This window comes from Diabrotica undecimpunctata, chromosome 2 (genome assembly GCF_040954645.1).
Source record: "Diabrotica undecimpunctata isolate CICGRU chromosome 2, icDiaUnde3, whole genome shotgun sequence".
In the NCBI taxonomy this organism is placed as follows: Eukaryota; Metazoa; Arthropoda; class Insecta; order Coleoptera; family Chrysomelidae; genus Diabrotica; species Diabrotica undecimpunctata.
The window spans coordinates 173,745,178-173,763,826 of NC_092804.1; the positions used below are offsets into that span (position 1 = coordinate 173,745,178).

Sequence of the window (18,649 nt, forward strand, 5' to 3'; positions counted from 1 at the left end):
AAGAAGGTGGTACAATATCCTTAGACTGATTCAAAAGCTGCTTAGAAATTCAGTGTTTGTCAGTCTTTTGTAAAACCAAAAATATAAGTGTTTACTTGACATCCATGTTATTTTTTTCCTGATTATAGCTCTTATTCAAAAGAAAATGCAAATATTTATCCTAGATAAAGGAGGTAAGTCCACATACCCCCTTCATTTTGGCATAGACATAATTTCTAACACAAAAAAGTTTTTGGATAAAAGAAAGTACAAATATATATTTTTTTTTGGGATTTTTGTTTTTACAATAAAATTTATACATATCCTACCTGTGAGAATAAAAAAAATCGGTTTAAAAAATCGATTAATAAAAAAGTTCCAGCAATAAAACTTTGGAGTTAAATTTCTCAAAAACTTACTTTTGTTACTTACTTCCTTCATCCACTCACCCCTTCAATTAACAATACAACAGGAGTTAGCATTTATTACATAATAAAGATTGTTCATTACACAAGACATTTTTGAAAATACAGCACTGTCTCAAATTTATAAAATCATGGTATACACATAAGATATTTCTATTGATTTGATCGTTGTTAATGTTCTAAAAACGGTTCTTAATATGGTATCGGATATCCCAATTTGTAATAAACAAAATAAGGAGACTTGCAACAATATTTTTGTCTGGTCAGCCGACATCTCAGACCAGGCTCCAAATATTTAAAAGGCAAATTTTTTTTCGGCCTAAAAAAAGCTCCACATAAAGGAGATAAAAAGGCCAGACAAAAGAACAGCAACCCCAGCGGGAGAGGCACCGTCAGCCACGGATGTCTACAGAGGGTTCCGCGTTTTTCTAAACAATCCATAACGAAAGGTGTTATTATTAATGGAGGCGCAGCTCTGAATATTTTATTGAAAATATCGTTAGTAACTGTACGATGAGCAGCCACTTTGGATAAAGCTATTTTGTCTTTTTCGTCGTATATAGGCCGGCCCTGCTTTAACTCTTGGGCTCTAAGAAAAGGATGACACACAACGGTTGCGGCCGCCACTGCTCCAAAAGGCACTAATCGATGAGCAATTCCAGGCGATTTGACTTTCGTTAGGTATTTTTTCAATGCTGCGCTGGTGAAGATTGCAGTTGCTGTGCCAGCAACGAAAGATGTAGCAATTTGTTTGTTACTTATGGGCAACTCGTCGTTTCTATTGCTCGAATGAATAAGAGCATTAAATCCTTGATTTATTGTTTGCCATAGTGCTAAAGCTGGAATGGTTTTGTAAAACATTAACATTCCACCAAATAAAAGTGTCTTGCAGTAAACATACGAAGATGGTCGAGTCAACAAAAATTTCCGTTTTCCTGTAACTGGGTCAAAAGCTGAGTCGTATATAGTTTTCGCCCTCCACAGATCTCGTCTTGAATAACCTTTTGGTATGAAGTCCTCACAAATATACCGGTTGACAACATAATCAGAATCTCGTAGCCTCTTGTTCGATACAAAAAAATTTACTGGATTCGTTGCAGAAAAAAAATATCTTGCTCTACCTATATACGATTCCTGATCACACCTGGGCTCATTCAAGTTAATTTTGAATCTATTTTTCCTACAGCATTCACAACATGCCATAGCATAATACATGAATTTTATTATTGGTTCACTATAATTTTAAAACAGGCCAGGGTGATTGTTTTACAAAGTTTCACAATTTTACATTTTAAAAATGACTTGGGTGGATTGTAACAGCAAATAATGTAACAGTAATTTTTTTCTAAATATCTTTAAAAAGCCGAAATGATGACAGTCAATATGTTGACAATTTATCTGTCATTAAATATCGACTGAAAATAAACGTCAATCAAAAGTGGCGTTTGTTTCTTCTTTTTCTTGACTGCTGACACTCGAAAGAATATACTGACATTATGTCTCGATCCTTGGATGTTGGATTACCCAAAATCTGGATCCATCCTTCGAAATTCGATGTAGAATTGAACAGACAAGAAACTCATTTCAAAAATTCAAGCCTCTATTATCCAATAACTCATTAAATTTGGAAATCCGTGAAAAGTTTACAAGATGTTAAGTGTGGTCTGTACTTTTGTATGGATGTGAAACTTGGACTTTAAACGCCGATATCATGAATAAAATCGAGGCGTTTGAGATGTGGTTGTATCGAAGGATACTAAAAATTCCATGGACTAGCAGAACCAGAAACGAAGAAGTTCTTCGAAGAATGGGACATCAACGAACTCTATTAAATATTATTAAGAGGCGTAAACTAGAATATCTTGGACATATAATCAGAGGACCAAGATATGAGTTCCTTCGGCTAATTTTCAACGGTAAAATCGAAGGAAAGAAATGGATAGGACGGAAGAAACTGTCTTGGTTGAGGAATTTGCAGCAGTGGACAGATTTGACAGCGGACCAATTGCTACACGTAGCGCAAGACCGAGATCAGTATAACAATATTATAAGCATGGTAGTTGCCGACGTTCCGTAGGGATATGGCACTCTAAGAAGAAGAAGATGTCTCGATCGCTCGGATGAAGGCTGTTCGTCCTTCTCCTTCTCTCTTGGGCTGGTAGGGAAGCTTGAAGCTTTTCTATACTATAACGATTTTCAATTAAAGGTGACTCATCTACAAATTGAACTGAGAGCTAACGGCAACAATGTTAAATGTCAGAAATAAATTCTTACCGACACTTATCGGGGTCGTTTTTATTGTGTATACTTCGCTAATGTGGATAAGTGAAAAGTAAGATGGTTACATAAAATTTGCCCCCGTAACAATATACTTTCTGCATACGGGCGAATCAACACTTCGCTGTTACGTCCTTGGAAAGAATGGGAATGACAGAAATAGTTTATTTCTTCCACATTCTATATCTGCATAGACGTGATGTGTTCTATTTCTTGTGAATATATTTATTAAATAGACTTAATTATACAGTGTCAATTTTAAAACTTACAATCGACTATATCTCACGAACAAAAGCTGAAACCGTTGAGACGCTTGAAACATCGACCCCCTAGGCCCCACCCACCACAACCAAAACAGTTTAAATTGCAAACCCCTACATGTGATACATCATTGAAAAGACTATAAAAACTGCTATCCAATAAATAATAATTATACAGGGTGAAGCAATAATGGTAAAACTTTGGCTTAAATGGAAAATTTAATGAGGTTTTTGTTGATTCTGTTGATGACCCTGTATAATTATTGTTTAATATCGTTATATACAATATTGTTTAATATTATTGGTGTTATCAGCCGGCTTACTATGACTTTTATATTTGTAATGCTATCTCCCGGACTATTATTTTTAATGATAAGTGCCCGTTGGATTTTTTTTTGTTGAATAAAAACTTAATTTGACTCAAGATTACTGAATGAAGCATCCCAAATTGAGGTCATTGGAAATGGTGCAATAGAGCCTACTGCATCAACACGTCAAGTATCTGCAATGACAGGACTTTCACATGAGTCGGCGAGAGAATATTAGGCGATGCTATAATTGGCCCCTTGTCCATACCACGCAATTTAAGTGGCGATATTTATCTCGATATGCAGAAAAACACCATCGAACCTTTAATTATGTATGAATAAGAGAACCAAAGCATTTTCCTAGCATTTGTAGACTACGAAAAAGCTTTCGATACCATAGAACACACGGCCGTAATAAACGCAATGCAAAATTGTAGAATAGACAGCAGATATATTAACTCAATAAAAGAAACTATGAACCAAGCTACAGCTACATACTATCTAAATGAAAATGAACACACGAACCCTGTACCATTAAACAGGGGAGTCAAACAGGGAGATACTTTATCACCCAAACTGTTCACCTTAGTTTTGGAGGACGTTTTTAAAAACCTAAATTGGAAATATAAGGGAATAAACATCAATGGCCGCTACCTCAGTAATCTACGATTTGCAGATGACATAATCCTGATAGCTACTGACCTACAAGAAATGCAAACCATGCTTTTAGAACTACATACCGAATCTTCTAAAATAGGACTGAAAATGAATTTAAACAAAACAAAAGTCATGCACTCCGAAGACACCGTGACAATAATACACGATAAAGTTATAGAAAAAGTTGAAGAATATATATACTTAGGACAAAAAACTAAATACTAAATAGGGAAATTCAAACTGAAGAAATAAAAAGAAGAAGAAAGTTAGCTTGAGCAGCATTCGGTAAACTGAACTATATACTCAGAAATCAACAAATTCAATTACATCTTAGATCTAAAGTTTTTGATGCATGCATTATTCCGATATTAACTTATGCGGCACAAACATGGACAATCACAAAAAAGAATATGAATATACTTAGAGTCACTCAACACGCAATGGAAAGAGCAATGCTAGGTATATCACTTAAGGACAAGAAAACAAACACATGGATAAGACAGAAAACCAAAGTCACCGATGTTGTGCAAAAATCATTAAAGTTAAAATGGGAATACGCTGGACATGTAGCTAGAAGCGATCTAAACAAATGGCACAGATCAATTTTAACCTGGAGACCATACCAACACAAAAGACCCAGAGGCAGACCTCCTATGAGATGGACAGATGATCTGAAAAGGACCGCCGGGAAAAATTGGCTACAAGTAGCGTACAATAAAAAACAATGGAAAGGAAGACTTAAAGAGGCTTATGTTCAGATGTGGACGTGAATGGCTAGACGAAGAAGAAGAAGAAGAAGAGAACCAAAGGGACAATCAAGGCAATCTATCTCTAGACGAAGATTTGTTGCAGTTAAAACAAGATGGAGCACCTCCTCACTATGCAGCTGCAGTTAGGCACTGGTTAGATATTAATTATCCGAACAAATGGGTTGGAAGAAGAGGTCCTAATGAGTGGCCACCGAGGTCACCAGACTTAGCGCCACTTAACTGTTTTCTACGGGGTCTAATTAACATTTGCCAAAGTTCGTGCCGAATTTGAAAATAGACTGTATTATTGTTTACAAAACAACGGAACCCGCTTTGAACATTTACTTAGTTGACATTTTTAACAAATTTGTAGTTCAACAAAAACCTCATTAAAAATTTTCCATTTAAGCCAAAGTTTCACAATAATTGTTTCAGCCTGCATAATTATTTCACAAGTAGGGGTTTGCAATTTAAACTTTTTTGGTTGTGGTGGGTGGGGCCTAGGGAGTTGATGGGAGTGAGTTCTCTTTCATGTCATTTTAGTTTCCCCTTACTGTCCTATAAACAGTGTTAAGCATTTTTCGATATATGCTTTTGTTCGTGAGATATAGCCCATTGTAAGTTTTAAAATTGACACACTGTACATACTTGATGTTTATTCTTTTTTTTTTTTAACTCTTTTAAGTACTTTGTGAAGTTATTTATGTTTAAATGAAAGTAATATATAACTTACCTGTGGCAAATCTCCAGGGGTGCGAGGAACGTTCAACAAATTTGGCTTTATACTAATCGACGCGTCTTTCTTGGCGTCCTGGGTTTGAAATACTGCTAATTCTTCAGGCCTCTTGGTCTTAGCTGCCTGCTCTTGTCTCTTACATCGTAATTTTCTCTCGGCAAGAAGAAAGTATGTAGCTGTTATATGGTTGTAGTCGTTTTTATCGAGAGATCTAAAGGTAAAATAAGTGTTATTTATTAACGGAATAATATTCAAAAAGTTAGTTAAATAGAATGTGCTTGTCAAATCAAAGATAGTTGAAAATAACAGTACAATAAAATGTAAGAAAGACAGCTAATTGAGCCGTTCTCAGTTACTTTTTTGGAAGACGTTTCAAAGTAACAGCTGTAAAACACATCCGTATAGAAAATAAAAAGCTGAAAAAATATCTTCGTTGTAGTTTTATGTAATTAATAATGGAGTTTCAGGTTTGGTGAATAGATAAGCAGGGCTGCTTTAAGCACACCGCTAAATCCCACGTTCGCAACTTTCGGCCAAACGGCTTAAGGTGATATGCCACAATGTTAAAATTTATATACTTCTTAGGTACAGTTAGGTACTTGGGAGAATTATGAAAAAACTGTCATTCTAATATATTAATGTCAAACAACTTACTCTTGAATTTCTTCCTTGGTGGCAACGTTTCCATTGACTATTTTTTGAACAATAAGATTATGGTCCTCGTCCGAAAGATGTTCTCTAGAAACTAAAGGTACTGAGTCTACGGTTACGGTCTTACTACTACTGAGCCAAGGATGCTTTGAAATTTCGATCAACGTTGCCCGTTTTTCTGGATTTCTCAACAGCATCCTAGATATCAAGCTGAAAGGGAATATTTTATATGCATTAACTGAATAAATATACAGAAATTTCATTAACTTCGTATTATGTACGCTTTAAGAACGCTGAAATAGACTATAAATGTGTTATATAAGAAAAGACCGGAAATATTTCACTTCACTCTCGTACGAAGATCTCCAAATATTAACTCGAACATAATAAGGAAATCTATTTTATACTTACTTCCGGCAATTTTGTGATACATGCAGGGGAATATCATATTTGCAGTCCATGATCATTGTAAGGGTTTCAGAGTCATTGGCTTCTTGGAATGGAGGTTGACCACACACTAACATATACAGAATTACGCCTAACGACCAAACATCTGCAAAATATGTAATATAATTATAATACACTTAATACAGTGTCCAGCATAAAATTAGGGTCATTTCTAAGTTCTTTTAGATTTTTTTCGTATTTTTTTTTTGATAACACAGTTTACTAACTGATTGCTTAGAAAAAAATGTTGCTGTTTGGCAAAAAAATAATTTCTAGAAGCTATTTATTAAAAGCATAATTTTTGTTTATATGGTTTTATCTGTCGATTGCAAATTTTTATAGTGTTTTCATTGTTAGTGTGTTTATAGAGCATAAATTCTGTTGTGCAAAAGTAGTGGTTGCAATTTGTAATGCGTCAAAATTTCGATACGTTACTTTTTGTCAAAATTTTCGTTGTTTTATTAAACTATTTAAAAACATCTAATATTTGATTTTCCTTTCATTACCGCAAAATTATTTCGTTAAGACTGATCTATTTTGACTAACCGTTAGGTTCGTCAGCATTTAACCGTAATAAAACCTTAGTTGGGTAAATTCCAGTTCCATCACATCCCGTTTGAAAATATTTCCAAAGAATGCTCGGATCGAAGTTCGATAGTGTCTTTTGGACACCCTTGTCAAAGAGTAAGATATTTTTGATACCTTTCGTATTTTTTATATTTTTATTTTATTTAATTGGTTTTCTTCGGTCATTTTTACTTTGTTTATTTTCTATTTAATTAGGGTCCAAATTTAAATATACAGATAGTCCAACATAATCCGTTCAAAAACCAGAAACCAGAAACCTAAATCAGTCCACGATTAATCTAACTATAGTACAAAGATTGCTTGAACGTAAATCCAACGTTATTCTTAATTTAGTACCAAGTTTTCGGACCTCACCATGACCACCACAAACCAGTATAAGATTAGAACCAATATCGAATTAAAAGCACTCTACAATGACGCTGATATTGTCCAAGAAATTAAATCACAGCGACTAAGATGGGCAGGCCACGTGCACAGACTGCATAACGATAGACTTGTAAAACTGGTATGGGAAGAGATTCCCACAGGCGAATTGTTAAAACAATTCTTTTGTTTTAACGAAAAATATATCAAAGTAAAATTGTGCATTTTCACTACTAAACATATTAAGGCAAAACTGTATATTTTCAGTACTTTCAATGAACTTTATACTTCAAAAAAACATTTTTGCAAGCAATCGGTTAGTAAACTATGGGACAACCAAAAAAATATGAAAAAAAAAACAAAAATTTCTAAAATAACTTTCAATTACAGGGTGACCATAATTTTACGTTTGGTGTGTTTATATTTTCCAAAAATATTTTATAAAATGATCATTTTTGAAAGACGAACATTTCATTTAAATTCTAAATGGAAAATAATATTTTGGGTTGTGTACCAGCTGCATACATTTGTATAATCTAAAGCAGACTAAGCATAAAGAACGATCATTATTATCTTTTCACCTTAACAGCGTGGAAATCTTTTGATTTGTAATTGTTGGTAGAGCATGAAGCTGTGAGACACATCAGTGCATCGGATTTTTTGTCCAAGCAGGACAAATGCAAACTTCTGTTCCATTTATACAACAATTGCTTTGTAATCATTTGTATTTTGCTTCCTCTGGTGCATTCTATATCAGGTGAGATGAATAATCTCATAAGCCAAACCATATCTTGTAACTTAAAGTCAAGTTAGTTGGTATGGATTATAAAGTAGATTACGATAGCTATCGGGGTATATTTCATAATTTTGTAGTACAGCATAAAAAGTGTAAAGTATAAATAAATATCGAAAATTGACGCTGATCTCTGATATATTACCTGCTAGTCCTCATTACAATGACTTTTTCCAGAAATTTATAAATGTATAAATTAATAAAAAAAAAATGTATTTCCAGTTTATGCAACAAAACAAGCTTTAAACAATTTTAGAGGAGAGATTTGTTCTACTTACCGACAGCTGGTGCATCATATGAATCTCCTAAAAGTATTTCAGGTGCTGAATACGCTAAACTACCACATGAGGTTTCTAACTTTTGACCGGGATAAAACTTATTGCTAAAACCGAAATCTGTCAGCTTGACAATGCCCTGTTTTTTGAAAAATACTACATTTTCAGGCTTCAGGTCCCTATGTACAACGTGCAACTGATGACAATATGATATCGCCCTGAAAATAATCAATATTTTATTAATATTACCAAAAAATAATCTTGGTCGATAAATTTCAGAACTCAGAAAAGGTTCTTGTAGTTAAAAAATAAAAAATTTAGTAATTTCATTTTTTTTTTACTTCCCATATTGACACATGATAAGTATGCCCTTCTACAAAACTGTTGACTCATTAAAAGTGAGTTATTTGACATTACTGTAAATAGTTTTTATCTATTATTTAAAAAGTAGTTAAGTGGAAGAAATTTTCTAATAATTGTCTTCATATTGTTGAAACTTAATCCCAATAGACTCCACAAAAACTGTGCCATTACTGGGAAAATGCAATTTGTGTACAATGGGCAATGACAAAGTTTGTAAAAAGAAAGCACCAATCAAACAGCACAATTTTGATAGTTATATGGTAGCCATGGATGTCTAAAGTTAATTTATCCTTGTGATAATGAGTTATTTTACCAAATAGGCTAAGGCCCTTTCTATTCCAAACCCGGAAGCTTCTATGGTTGTAGATATACTAGTTAAAGAATTCTTCAGCCGTTGTGGTGTTCCCTTAGGAAGGATTATTTAGAATTCACGAATGGAAGTTTGGAAGTAGGTATTCTTGTTTGTTTGGCTATATAACCCATAAAAAAGTCTAGACCATTCTCCTAAAGACAATGAAAAGGTCCGTATAAAAATAAAAATAATAAATGATGTGATATACCACATTAAGAAACTGCCAAGAAAAAACCAAAAACTGTTTACATAAATAGTCTTGCAACATGTGCCGTCTCAAATGATATTGGTGAAGCAGGAACCCTTCGACAACATCAAAACATATAGATAAACGCAGATTCGGTGTGACTATGGATATTCAAAAAGATCTTTTTACCATTCCTGAAGATGTCTCCCTAAATCATTTTGTCACCCAAGATCTTAATATGACCAAGAGAATCTCGTCTGTATTTAACAAAAAGTTTGGTCTCTTGGAGCTGAATAATCAGCAGCCTAGAGTTAGTAAAATGTGTTTCTTCGTGGAAGGTGGCTTTCGATCATTTTTGTACCTGGTGCTCAAGAGATCATCTACCAAAAAGGGCAAGTTACGAGAACATATGGTGCACATTAACTGATTTGAAATAAATTGTCTGCAATTATATTAGAAAATTTGTTTTAACAAAAAATTAGTTGGAAAACCTGGATTGGAAGATTCTGCGAAGCATGAGTGGGCAATCCGAAAAGACCACGCCATTCAAAAACAGTAGATTGTTGTTTCTTGCTCCAAGGGTTGTGTACAGCTGTAAACCCCTGTCACTTTGGCCAAAAAGAAGGAATTTCTGGCCGGGATGGTCAGAGCTAAAAGGGGGACAGGATGACGTATGCCAAACCAGTAGTAGCAACGTATTTAAGAGATACCTCAAACAGACGAGAGGGAAGAGGAATCACCTACAATTCTAAAGATGCAGTTTAAAACTAGCCAGAAACAAATCACCCGGAATAGATAATCTACCAGCTGAAGGTGGCTATGATATCATAATGGCATTACAGCAGCTTATAAAAGAAATATGGACACAGAAATCCCTCCCCAATAATTGGAATACTTTGCACCATACACAAAAAAGGAGTTAGCTTTGAATATTCTAACCACATAGGAATTACGCTTCTAAATGCAGCGTATAAAATATTAGTACTATGTCACCGTATGGCACCATATGCAAAACGGATAGTAGGAAAATACCAGGCTTTCAGAGGTGGTAAATCGACAATTTATCAGATTGCAACTCTGAAACAAATTTTAGAAAAAACACTGGAATATGGCATTGATACTCATCACATATTTATAGACTACAAAACAGCTTACGACTCTGTGAATAGAAGAGAAATATTCGAAGCAATGAAAGAGCTAGCAATATCAAATCAGTTGGTAACTTTAACAAAACTAACTCTTGAAAAAGTTGAATGTAGAGCACGAATTCAGGAGGAACTGTCTGAATCTTTTAAAACAAATAACGGGCTGTGCCAGAGAGACCCTCTCTCCTGTATACTGTTCAATCTGGCTCTGGAAAAAATAATCCGTATGTGACAAATCACAACCACTGGTTCAATATATAATAAATCAGTGCAAATCCTGGCCTATGCTGATGATATCAATATTGTTGGGAGAACGGAAAACGCTGTACGAGAGGCGTATGTAGCATTAAAAGAATCAGCTACAAAAATGGGTTTAATAATAAACACCAACAAAACGAAGTATATGAAAATAAGCACGCAACCACAAATACTACGACCACTTGTTATAGAAAACGACATCATCGAAGCAGTGAACGAATTTGTATACCTGGGAGCGCTCCTTAACACTGAAAATAATACTACTATGTATTTCATTACTTACCTTACAATTTGACTAAAGTACTCTTTGGCAACTTTTTCAGGAAGTCCAGTCTCATGACGCATGATATATTCGTAGAGGTCGCCCCCATCGCCTAACTCCAGTACTAAATAAAGTTTGGTAGCCGTATCTATGACCTCGTACAACCGAACGACGTTTGGGTGCTGAACTAATTTCATACAGCGAACCTATAAAAAGAAAAACAAAAAATATGTTAAATACCCTTTAGAGTAGCTCATTTAAAAAATTCCCCAGGCTCAGCCAATTTACCGATTTTTGTTTTTGATAATGGGTTTGAAAGATTGTTTGTTTTTTTAATTTTCCGGACCGGGGAAAATTGCAAAAAATGAAGCGTTCTACTTTTCTTTACAAATGTGTTTTGCAGAAATATCTAGGTCAGTAACATAGATTTCGTTTTTAAGAGCGTAGGCGCAAAATTTCGACCCAATGCTTTTTCAATGCATTCATTTTTTTTTCGAATCCTGAGAAAACTAACAAATATTTTTGAAAAGTTTAAACGCAGAATAAAAGATTACATTATTACCGAGGGCCGAAAGTCCCTTAGAATAAACAAAAAGTTTTTTTGAATGAGATATTTGAAATTAAAAATCACACTAAATTTTCTCTTTTTTCCACCCCTGTAACTTATTAAAATAAACATTATAGAAGTTTTCAGGGACTTTCGGCCCTCAGTAATATTGTATTCTTTTATTATGCGTTTAAATTTTTCAAAAATACTTATTAGTTTTCTCAGGATTCGAAAAAAATGAATGCATTTAAAAAGCATTGGCCCGAAATTTTGCGCCTACGCTCTTAACCTTTTCACTGCGGGAACCGGATATACACGTAAAATAATTTCGTGCCCGTACAACGGGAACCGGCTAAACACGCATACCCTTTTTCGGCATTCGCTGCGGAAACCGTATGAATCAGATACTGCTTACGTATTGTATGTTGCCTATAGAAAAGAGTTAAGCATGTTATATCAAAATTTACAATACATTTAAAAATTTTATGCTTCACTGCGGGAGCCGTACAAATCCGCACCTTTTTACACAGGCACGCACTACAGGGATTTACTTGTAAAATCTTAGGATTCCCTTTCGCCGTATTTATGTACGATAGTTTTTAGCAGCGTATTTTAATTTATTTTCTTTAAGAATTTAATTGTGTGAATTACAGCTGCTGATAAACCTATTTGAAAAATAGGAATAAAACTGTCGAATTATGAGTTTTAGTAAATACAATAGAATTTCATAGAATGGTTAACAGGTAAGAAATATTCAAATTGAATAATTTTATTACCTATTGCATTAATTAGCTAATAGTAAAGTCGGTTCGAGACAGCTTGTCATATTGTAGGGTATTGTTAAAAGATTTTTATTTACTACCTGAAATTTACGATATAAATATTTTAATATTCAAGTTGGAGCGAAATGAAAGACTTATTGTCAAAACATATTTTTTGGATTAGTTCTATAATATAAAGAATTTATAATAGATACTTTGACCATTTGAAAAACCATTTTAGGATAATAATATTTTATGAATATTCAAAGAAGACGTAAACTACAGACTTATAATGTTAAAATTATTTCTTTTAAGCCACAAATGAATTCTGCATCTCTCCTCCGGTTTGCGTGCAGCGTCTATTTCTATTATGATCATAGTGTTGTACACCATTCTGTACTAGTAGTGTATTTTTTTTACAAAAATAAGTGGAAGCTTCTTAAATTTAGATTTCTTATACATTCTTGACTAATAAAAGCAATTGCTGAGTGAAATGAATCGTATACGCAAATATCTTAGCGAAAGTGAACTATATGAAATTTTAATGGAAAGTGACAGTGAGAATGAGTGTATTCTTGAAGAATCTGATGCAGAAAGTGATGAAACTGAAGGAGAAAATGATAATGGAGAGACTCTACCATCATCAACACAGGTTAGTGAAAATAGTGCTTTAACTTTGGAATCTACTTCTCTTCAACAAGCTAAACGTCGTAAATGTGAAAAGATTCCGTTATATAAATGGGAAAAGGGAGATCTACAACCAACAGTTCATAATTTTAATGACAATACATCATAGTGTTTGAATGAAAATTTAAAAAGTAGTTCAAGTGTTTTAAGTAGTTTCGAAACATTTTTTTCTTTGACTTTTATGAAAGCAACGGTTGTTGAAATTAACAATTATTACAAATTCGTTGTGGAACATAGTGATATTGAACAAAATTCTCGTGTCGCAACAAATTGGAAAGACACTGATGTGGATGAAGAGTATTGTTTTCTACCTTTGTCGTTCCTTACATTGTCGTTGTTACGTTTCTCAGATAACGATACCGTTGACAAAGAAGACTCCCTTTTTAAGCTGCGAATCGTTATGGACCATTTAAAGACCGTTTTTCGTAGATGTCTGTGTATCCATTCAGAAACATTTGTATCGACGAAAGTTTGATGCTTTATAACAGATTTGGAATTAAATTCCACGTTTTATGTGACTGTGAGACAGGCTACAATTTGGACTTTATCGTTTATACTGGGTCTAATACTGACATTAAAATCTTCGATAAAGACCTAAAAAAAGGCATAGCCTGTAATGTGCCTCTATGCATTACGCCATGATTTGAAAAATACCATTGTATAACAAATTTTAAATTTTCCTTTTAATTTGTTTGTAGTTTTTTACCTTGTTGCTACAATTACTAATAATAAATAAAATAATGATAATTTTTCAGCATATTTAATTTTTTTTTATTTTTCAAAAATCTAACAGCAACAAATTTATAGTTACTTGTTACTTCTACTAAATTGTCCTGAATAGACTGTATTGATACACTGCGCGAACCGTATTTATACGCCATAGTACTTCATCGACTGACTGCGGCAACCGTGTTGATCAGCACGGGCATGAAACAGCCGTACCAGAAACCATACTACGTTTATAACTAGCCGCAGTGAAAAGGTTAAGGGACTATAGAAGGCTAAAATATTGTTCTGAAGCTATTTTCTTGTGGCATCTTAAAGTAATTACTATTTTAATGGGAATAAGCCACAATTGAAGGTTAAAGTAAGTTTATTGACGTTTCAATTTCCACTTCGGAAATCGTTCTCAAAATCGTATTTTTATTTATAACATTTTTTTTTGGATCTTATCTATTAAGTACGGGCATCAAACTTTTTTATATTACAAACTTTTGAAGATTACAAAAATTTATTTTCCATTGTTTCTGTATTTTAAAGATGGCACCCAAAATTTTTTGTCCAAAAATTACTGCTCCATGACGGACAGTTAATCTCTGGAACGGTAAATCTCAAGAATTCTGAAGAATCAAGAAAGATGATTCCACAGAGAGTCAAAACTTGACGCCCTTCCAGCTGGGAATTAACCCTATAATGCGCGATTTTTGGTATTGCAATAAAAAAAAATATTTTTAATTGCATTAAGGTATAAACTTATGCCTAAAAATAGTAAAAAAAATCTAGCTTTTAAAAAAACAGAAAAAATAGATTATTAATAAGTATAATATGTTATAATAACTAAATATCTAAGTTGAATGGAATATATGAAAACAATTATTATTTTTGTTCAGGCAAAGATATAGTCCACATTTTGAACATTGAATGAAAAAGAAGTAAACTTTGGCATCTTGCGTGTCTTTGTACAATGACCAGTGTGAGTGACCATCAAGCCTTACGTCTTTTGGAGGAATATATGTTGTTGCTGCTGAGCTTTTCTTTTTTTCTGCTTATTTCTTTTTCAAGATCTGATGGCCTTCCTCTCTTTAGTAAACGATTACTTCCAACGTTGCCTAAGCAATATTCCACTTCAACCCGAAATTCGGCAAGTTTCATACATTTCTCTGCCTCCTTTTCTCTGGAACATCGACGGTAAAGAAGCCAAGAATTTACAAGCGTCATATCAAGAACATGATAGAGTAGCCTCATATACCACTTTTCATTTAATTTAGATTTTGTAGCGCCCAATGAGGCTATCTATAAGGTCCACACCTCCCATATGTTGGTTATATTCCTGAACAACCTTAGGGCATTCAATATTAATTTTTTGCTTTCTTTTTCGATCAAACCTTTCAACATGTCCTTTCGGCAATTCTCCAGCATATGTTGACAACAAACAAATAGTCTTGTTGTTTCTCTAGGCCATTGACGATATTTCCACGCTTTCAAAGTCACACACATATTCAACTGAAGTCCCACGATCCATTTTTTTGCGTCATCTTCAGATGGCAACTTACAGTTAGGAATACGGTTTCGTCTAACAGTGCCTAGGGAATATATACCTTTGTTAGCAAGATATTGGAGTAAAGGCAATGGCGTATAATAGTTGTCAAAGGAAACAACATAATTCTGATTTTAAGGGATAATCTTAGATAATCTGAAAACTACATTGGCACTTGCTTCTAGGCCTGGTTCATTAACCCGACGATTCCTGTTGTAAAAACAACATCGTTTTTTGTACCAGTGTTTATTTCGAAATTGTAGGACTGCATAAAATACATAAAGCATATAAAACGAAAAGTTTGTATCCCTACTTGTGGGGTTTAGCAGGCATGTATTGTTTCATATAGTGTTTTCCTTTGAGATGCACATCTGCTCATCTACTAAAAGTTTTTGTTCCAATGGAACAATGGAACCAATGGAACAATTTTGTTCTTGCTTTCTAATTTATTATTCGAATAATCGACAAGGGGCCGTAATTTATGAAGACGATCTCGATTCACATCATGTTGATCCAAACTCGTATTGTCGTTGGAATGTATTTCCTCATAAATTCGAATCTTTTCTGACTCATTAAGTTTTTTATTTGCGGATAGCCTAGGGAATTGGACCAATAACTACGACAATTAGGCATGTGAACTAGGGACATATAGATGCAAATTTCTAGGTATTGATTTATATCTACGGTGGTCAGTCCAGCTGGTTTACTCGGATCCTTTTGAATAACAGTTGTATTGGACTCTGATCAACTTCTGATTTTTTTTTTATTAACTCATTGTCAAAAAAGTACTTGAAAAAAGCGTAGGGTGTTGACAAATCCACTATAGCATTAGGAAGGTTGGTATGTCTTCTAAAATCTTCGCCAGTTCATCAATGAATTTTTTTTTTCTTCCACAATATATTTTTGATTCGAGTAGTGATTGGTCCAACCTCCACATCGACATCGACGATAGTTGGCTTCTTAATAGGTTCTATTTGTTGGTCTAGAAACTCTGTGACAGTAACACCATCTTCAAACTCTACTGGTAAGCTTTGAAAATCAAAATTCTCATCAGGATCTAAGTTGATCTCATCTCTAAAAATTCTTCAGAGTCACCATTGTCTAAGTCGTCATCACTGCTCCAAAAATTTGCTGCCAACTCCTCTAATTCACGCTCCTACAAAGCTTTTTTACCATCCATAATGACCCTGTAAAAAACGCAATGTATAAGATCTGATACAACCGTAGAAGAGGAGAATTTTAACAAAATTACTCATAAAAATATAAATCAGCTCGATCTATATGCATATTACTTACTTTCTAAACACAGTTCATACAGCCAAAATAAAAGAATTACGAAAAAACGAATAAAAACCAACCAAAATCTGAAGAGCTCTCAAGGAGAATAGGCGCTTGCCAGACGACTAACAAAATTCACGGGCGAACTAAAATGATTGCGGGATATGCAACCTTATTTCCTAGTACGTAAGGACCACAATCCTCTTGTAGCCAAATTCCAACTTCACTTAAAAAGATACAAAAAAGCTACATAAGTGATAAACTAAACATACAAAAATTAGAATCAGAAGACGTCAAAGAAAAAATGAAACAAGAAATTAATGCAAACCTAGAATCCACACCGGAATCAATTGATTGTGATGTAGAACAATAGTGGCAATTCTTCAAAAATGCAATTATCGAACCAAGTCGCAGAGAACTCACAACAACCAGATGCAAGAAAGGAGATTGGATGATAGAAGAAATCTTGGAAATGATGGAGGACAGAAGAAGGCAAAAGAATATCAGTATCAACAGCTGCATAATCAAATAAGAAGGAAAATAAGAGAAGCTAAAGAGACTTATTTCGCTGGAAAATGCCATGAAATAGAAGACTTACAAAACAAATATGATAACTTCAATCTCCATAAGAAAGTTAAAGAATTAGCTGGAGTAGCAAAACAAAAAACCTCAAGCATACTAATGGACAAACAAGGAAACATTTTAGTGGAGACAGAACAAAAATTACGAAGATGGAAAGAATATATAGAGGAATTATTCCATGACCAGAGACAGGAAAATACATATGAAGATAATCAAAGTAAAGACGAGGGACCCGAAATAACAGTCAGAAGTTATGCATGCAGTAAAGTCCATGAAAAATAATAAAACTGCTAGTCCAGATGAAATACCAAGTGAATTGCTAAAACTGGTCAATGAAAAAAACATAGATTCTTTAGTACAACTACTGAACACAATAGATTCCACAGGAATCATTCCACGTGAAATGCTGACATCAACATTTATTTGTCTACCAAAGAAAGTAAATGCCAAAGAATATAGTGATTATCGAACGATTAGTCTAATGTCACGTACCTTAAAAACCCTGCTGAAAATCATCCATAATATGTAGAATATACGCTAAGCTGGAGATGGATATTAGCGATTCCCAGTTTGGATTTCGGAATGGAGTGGGCACAAGAGAGGCACTATTTTCTTTTAACGTGCTAACCCAAAGATGCTTGGATGTTAATCGGGATCTTTATGTGTGCTTTATAGACTACAACAAGGCATTCGATAAGGTAAAACATGACCGACTTATAGAAGTACTCAAAAACAAGAATCTGGATGTGAGGGATGTAACATTGATATCAAATTTATACTACAGCCAACGATCAAATGTGAAAATTGGAAGAGAAGTGTTAGAAGAAGTGGAGATAAGGAGAGGGGTCAGGCAAGATTGCATACTGTCGCCGTTATTGTTTAATGTTTATTCTGAAGAAATCATACAAGAAGCTTTGGTAAACCAGACAGTTCGGCATAAAAGTGAACGGAAGTTTAATTAACAACATTAGGTATGCCGACGATACAGTCATAATAGCCGACAACTTGGAAGACTTAGAAAGAATAATGAACAAAATATTAAGATATAGTGGAGAATACGGACTGTCTCTTAACATCAAAAAAACCAAATTCATGAAAATTAGCAAGAACAATAATACAAACGAAATATTAACGGTAGGCGGCCAGCAGATTGCGAGAGTAAAAAGATATACCTACTTACTTGGGAACGATAATCACAGAAAATAACGATTATACTGCAGAAATAAGAGGCAGAATTGAAAAAGCACGTGCCAACTTCGTGAAAATGAAAGATTTTATGCAGCAAAAATCTGACATTGGCCCTCAGAAAAAGGCTAATTAAATGCTATGTACACAGTGTACTCTACTATGGAGCTGAATCATGGACATTAAACCGGAATACAATAAATCGACTTAACGCGTTTAAAATGTGGACATTTAGAAGATTGTTAAGGATTCCATGGATAGATAGAGTCACGAATAC

General features: G+C 34.0%; 1 protein-coding gene, 1 long non-coding RNA gene and 1 pseudogene across 2 annotated transcripts in view; all 3 read right to left on the reverse strand.

The window, feature by feature from the left end:
* The window catches only part of LOC140435248 (uncharacterized), a 202,833-nt gene that overhangs the window by 12,528 nt on the left and 171,656 nt on the right, over positions 1 to 18,649 (reverse strand). The window lies entirely within an intron of this gene.
* Snrk (SNF related kinase) overlaps positions 1 to 18,649 on the reverse strand; it is a 64,631-nt gene that overhangs the window by 12,528 nt on the left and 33,454 nt on the right. The window contains exons 3-7 of the mRNA XM_072524049.1: positions 11,097 to 11,281; positions 8,512 to 8,726; positions 6,454 to 6,595; positions 6,046 to 6,252; positions 5,389 to 5,602 (exon numbers count right to left, since the gene is read on the reverse strand). Coding sequence (XP_072380150.1) covers positions 5,389 to 5,602; positions 6,046 to 6,252; positions 6,454 to 6,595; positions 8,512 to 8,726; positions 11,097 to 11,281 — 963 coding nt within the window. The remainder of the gene's footprint in view (positions 1 to 5,388; positions 5,603 to 6,045; positions 6,253 to 6,453; positions 6,596 to 8,511; positions 8,727 to 11,096; positions 11,282 to 18,649) is intronic.
* LOC140435244 (sideroflexin-1 pseudogene) lies at positions 275 to 1,814 on the reverse strand (annotated as a pseudogene).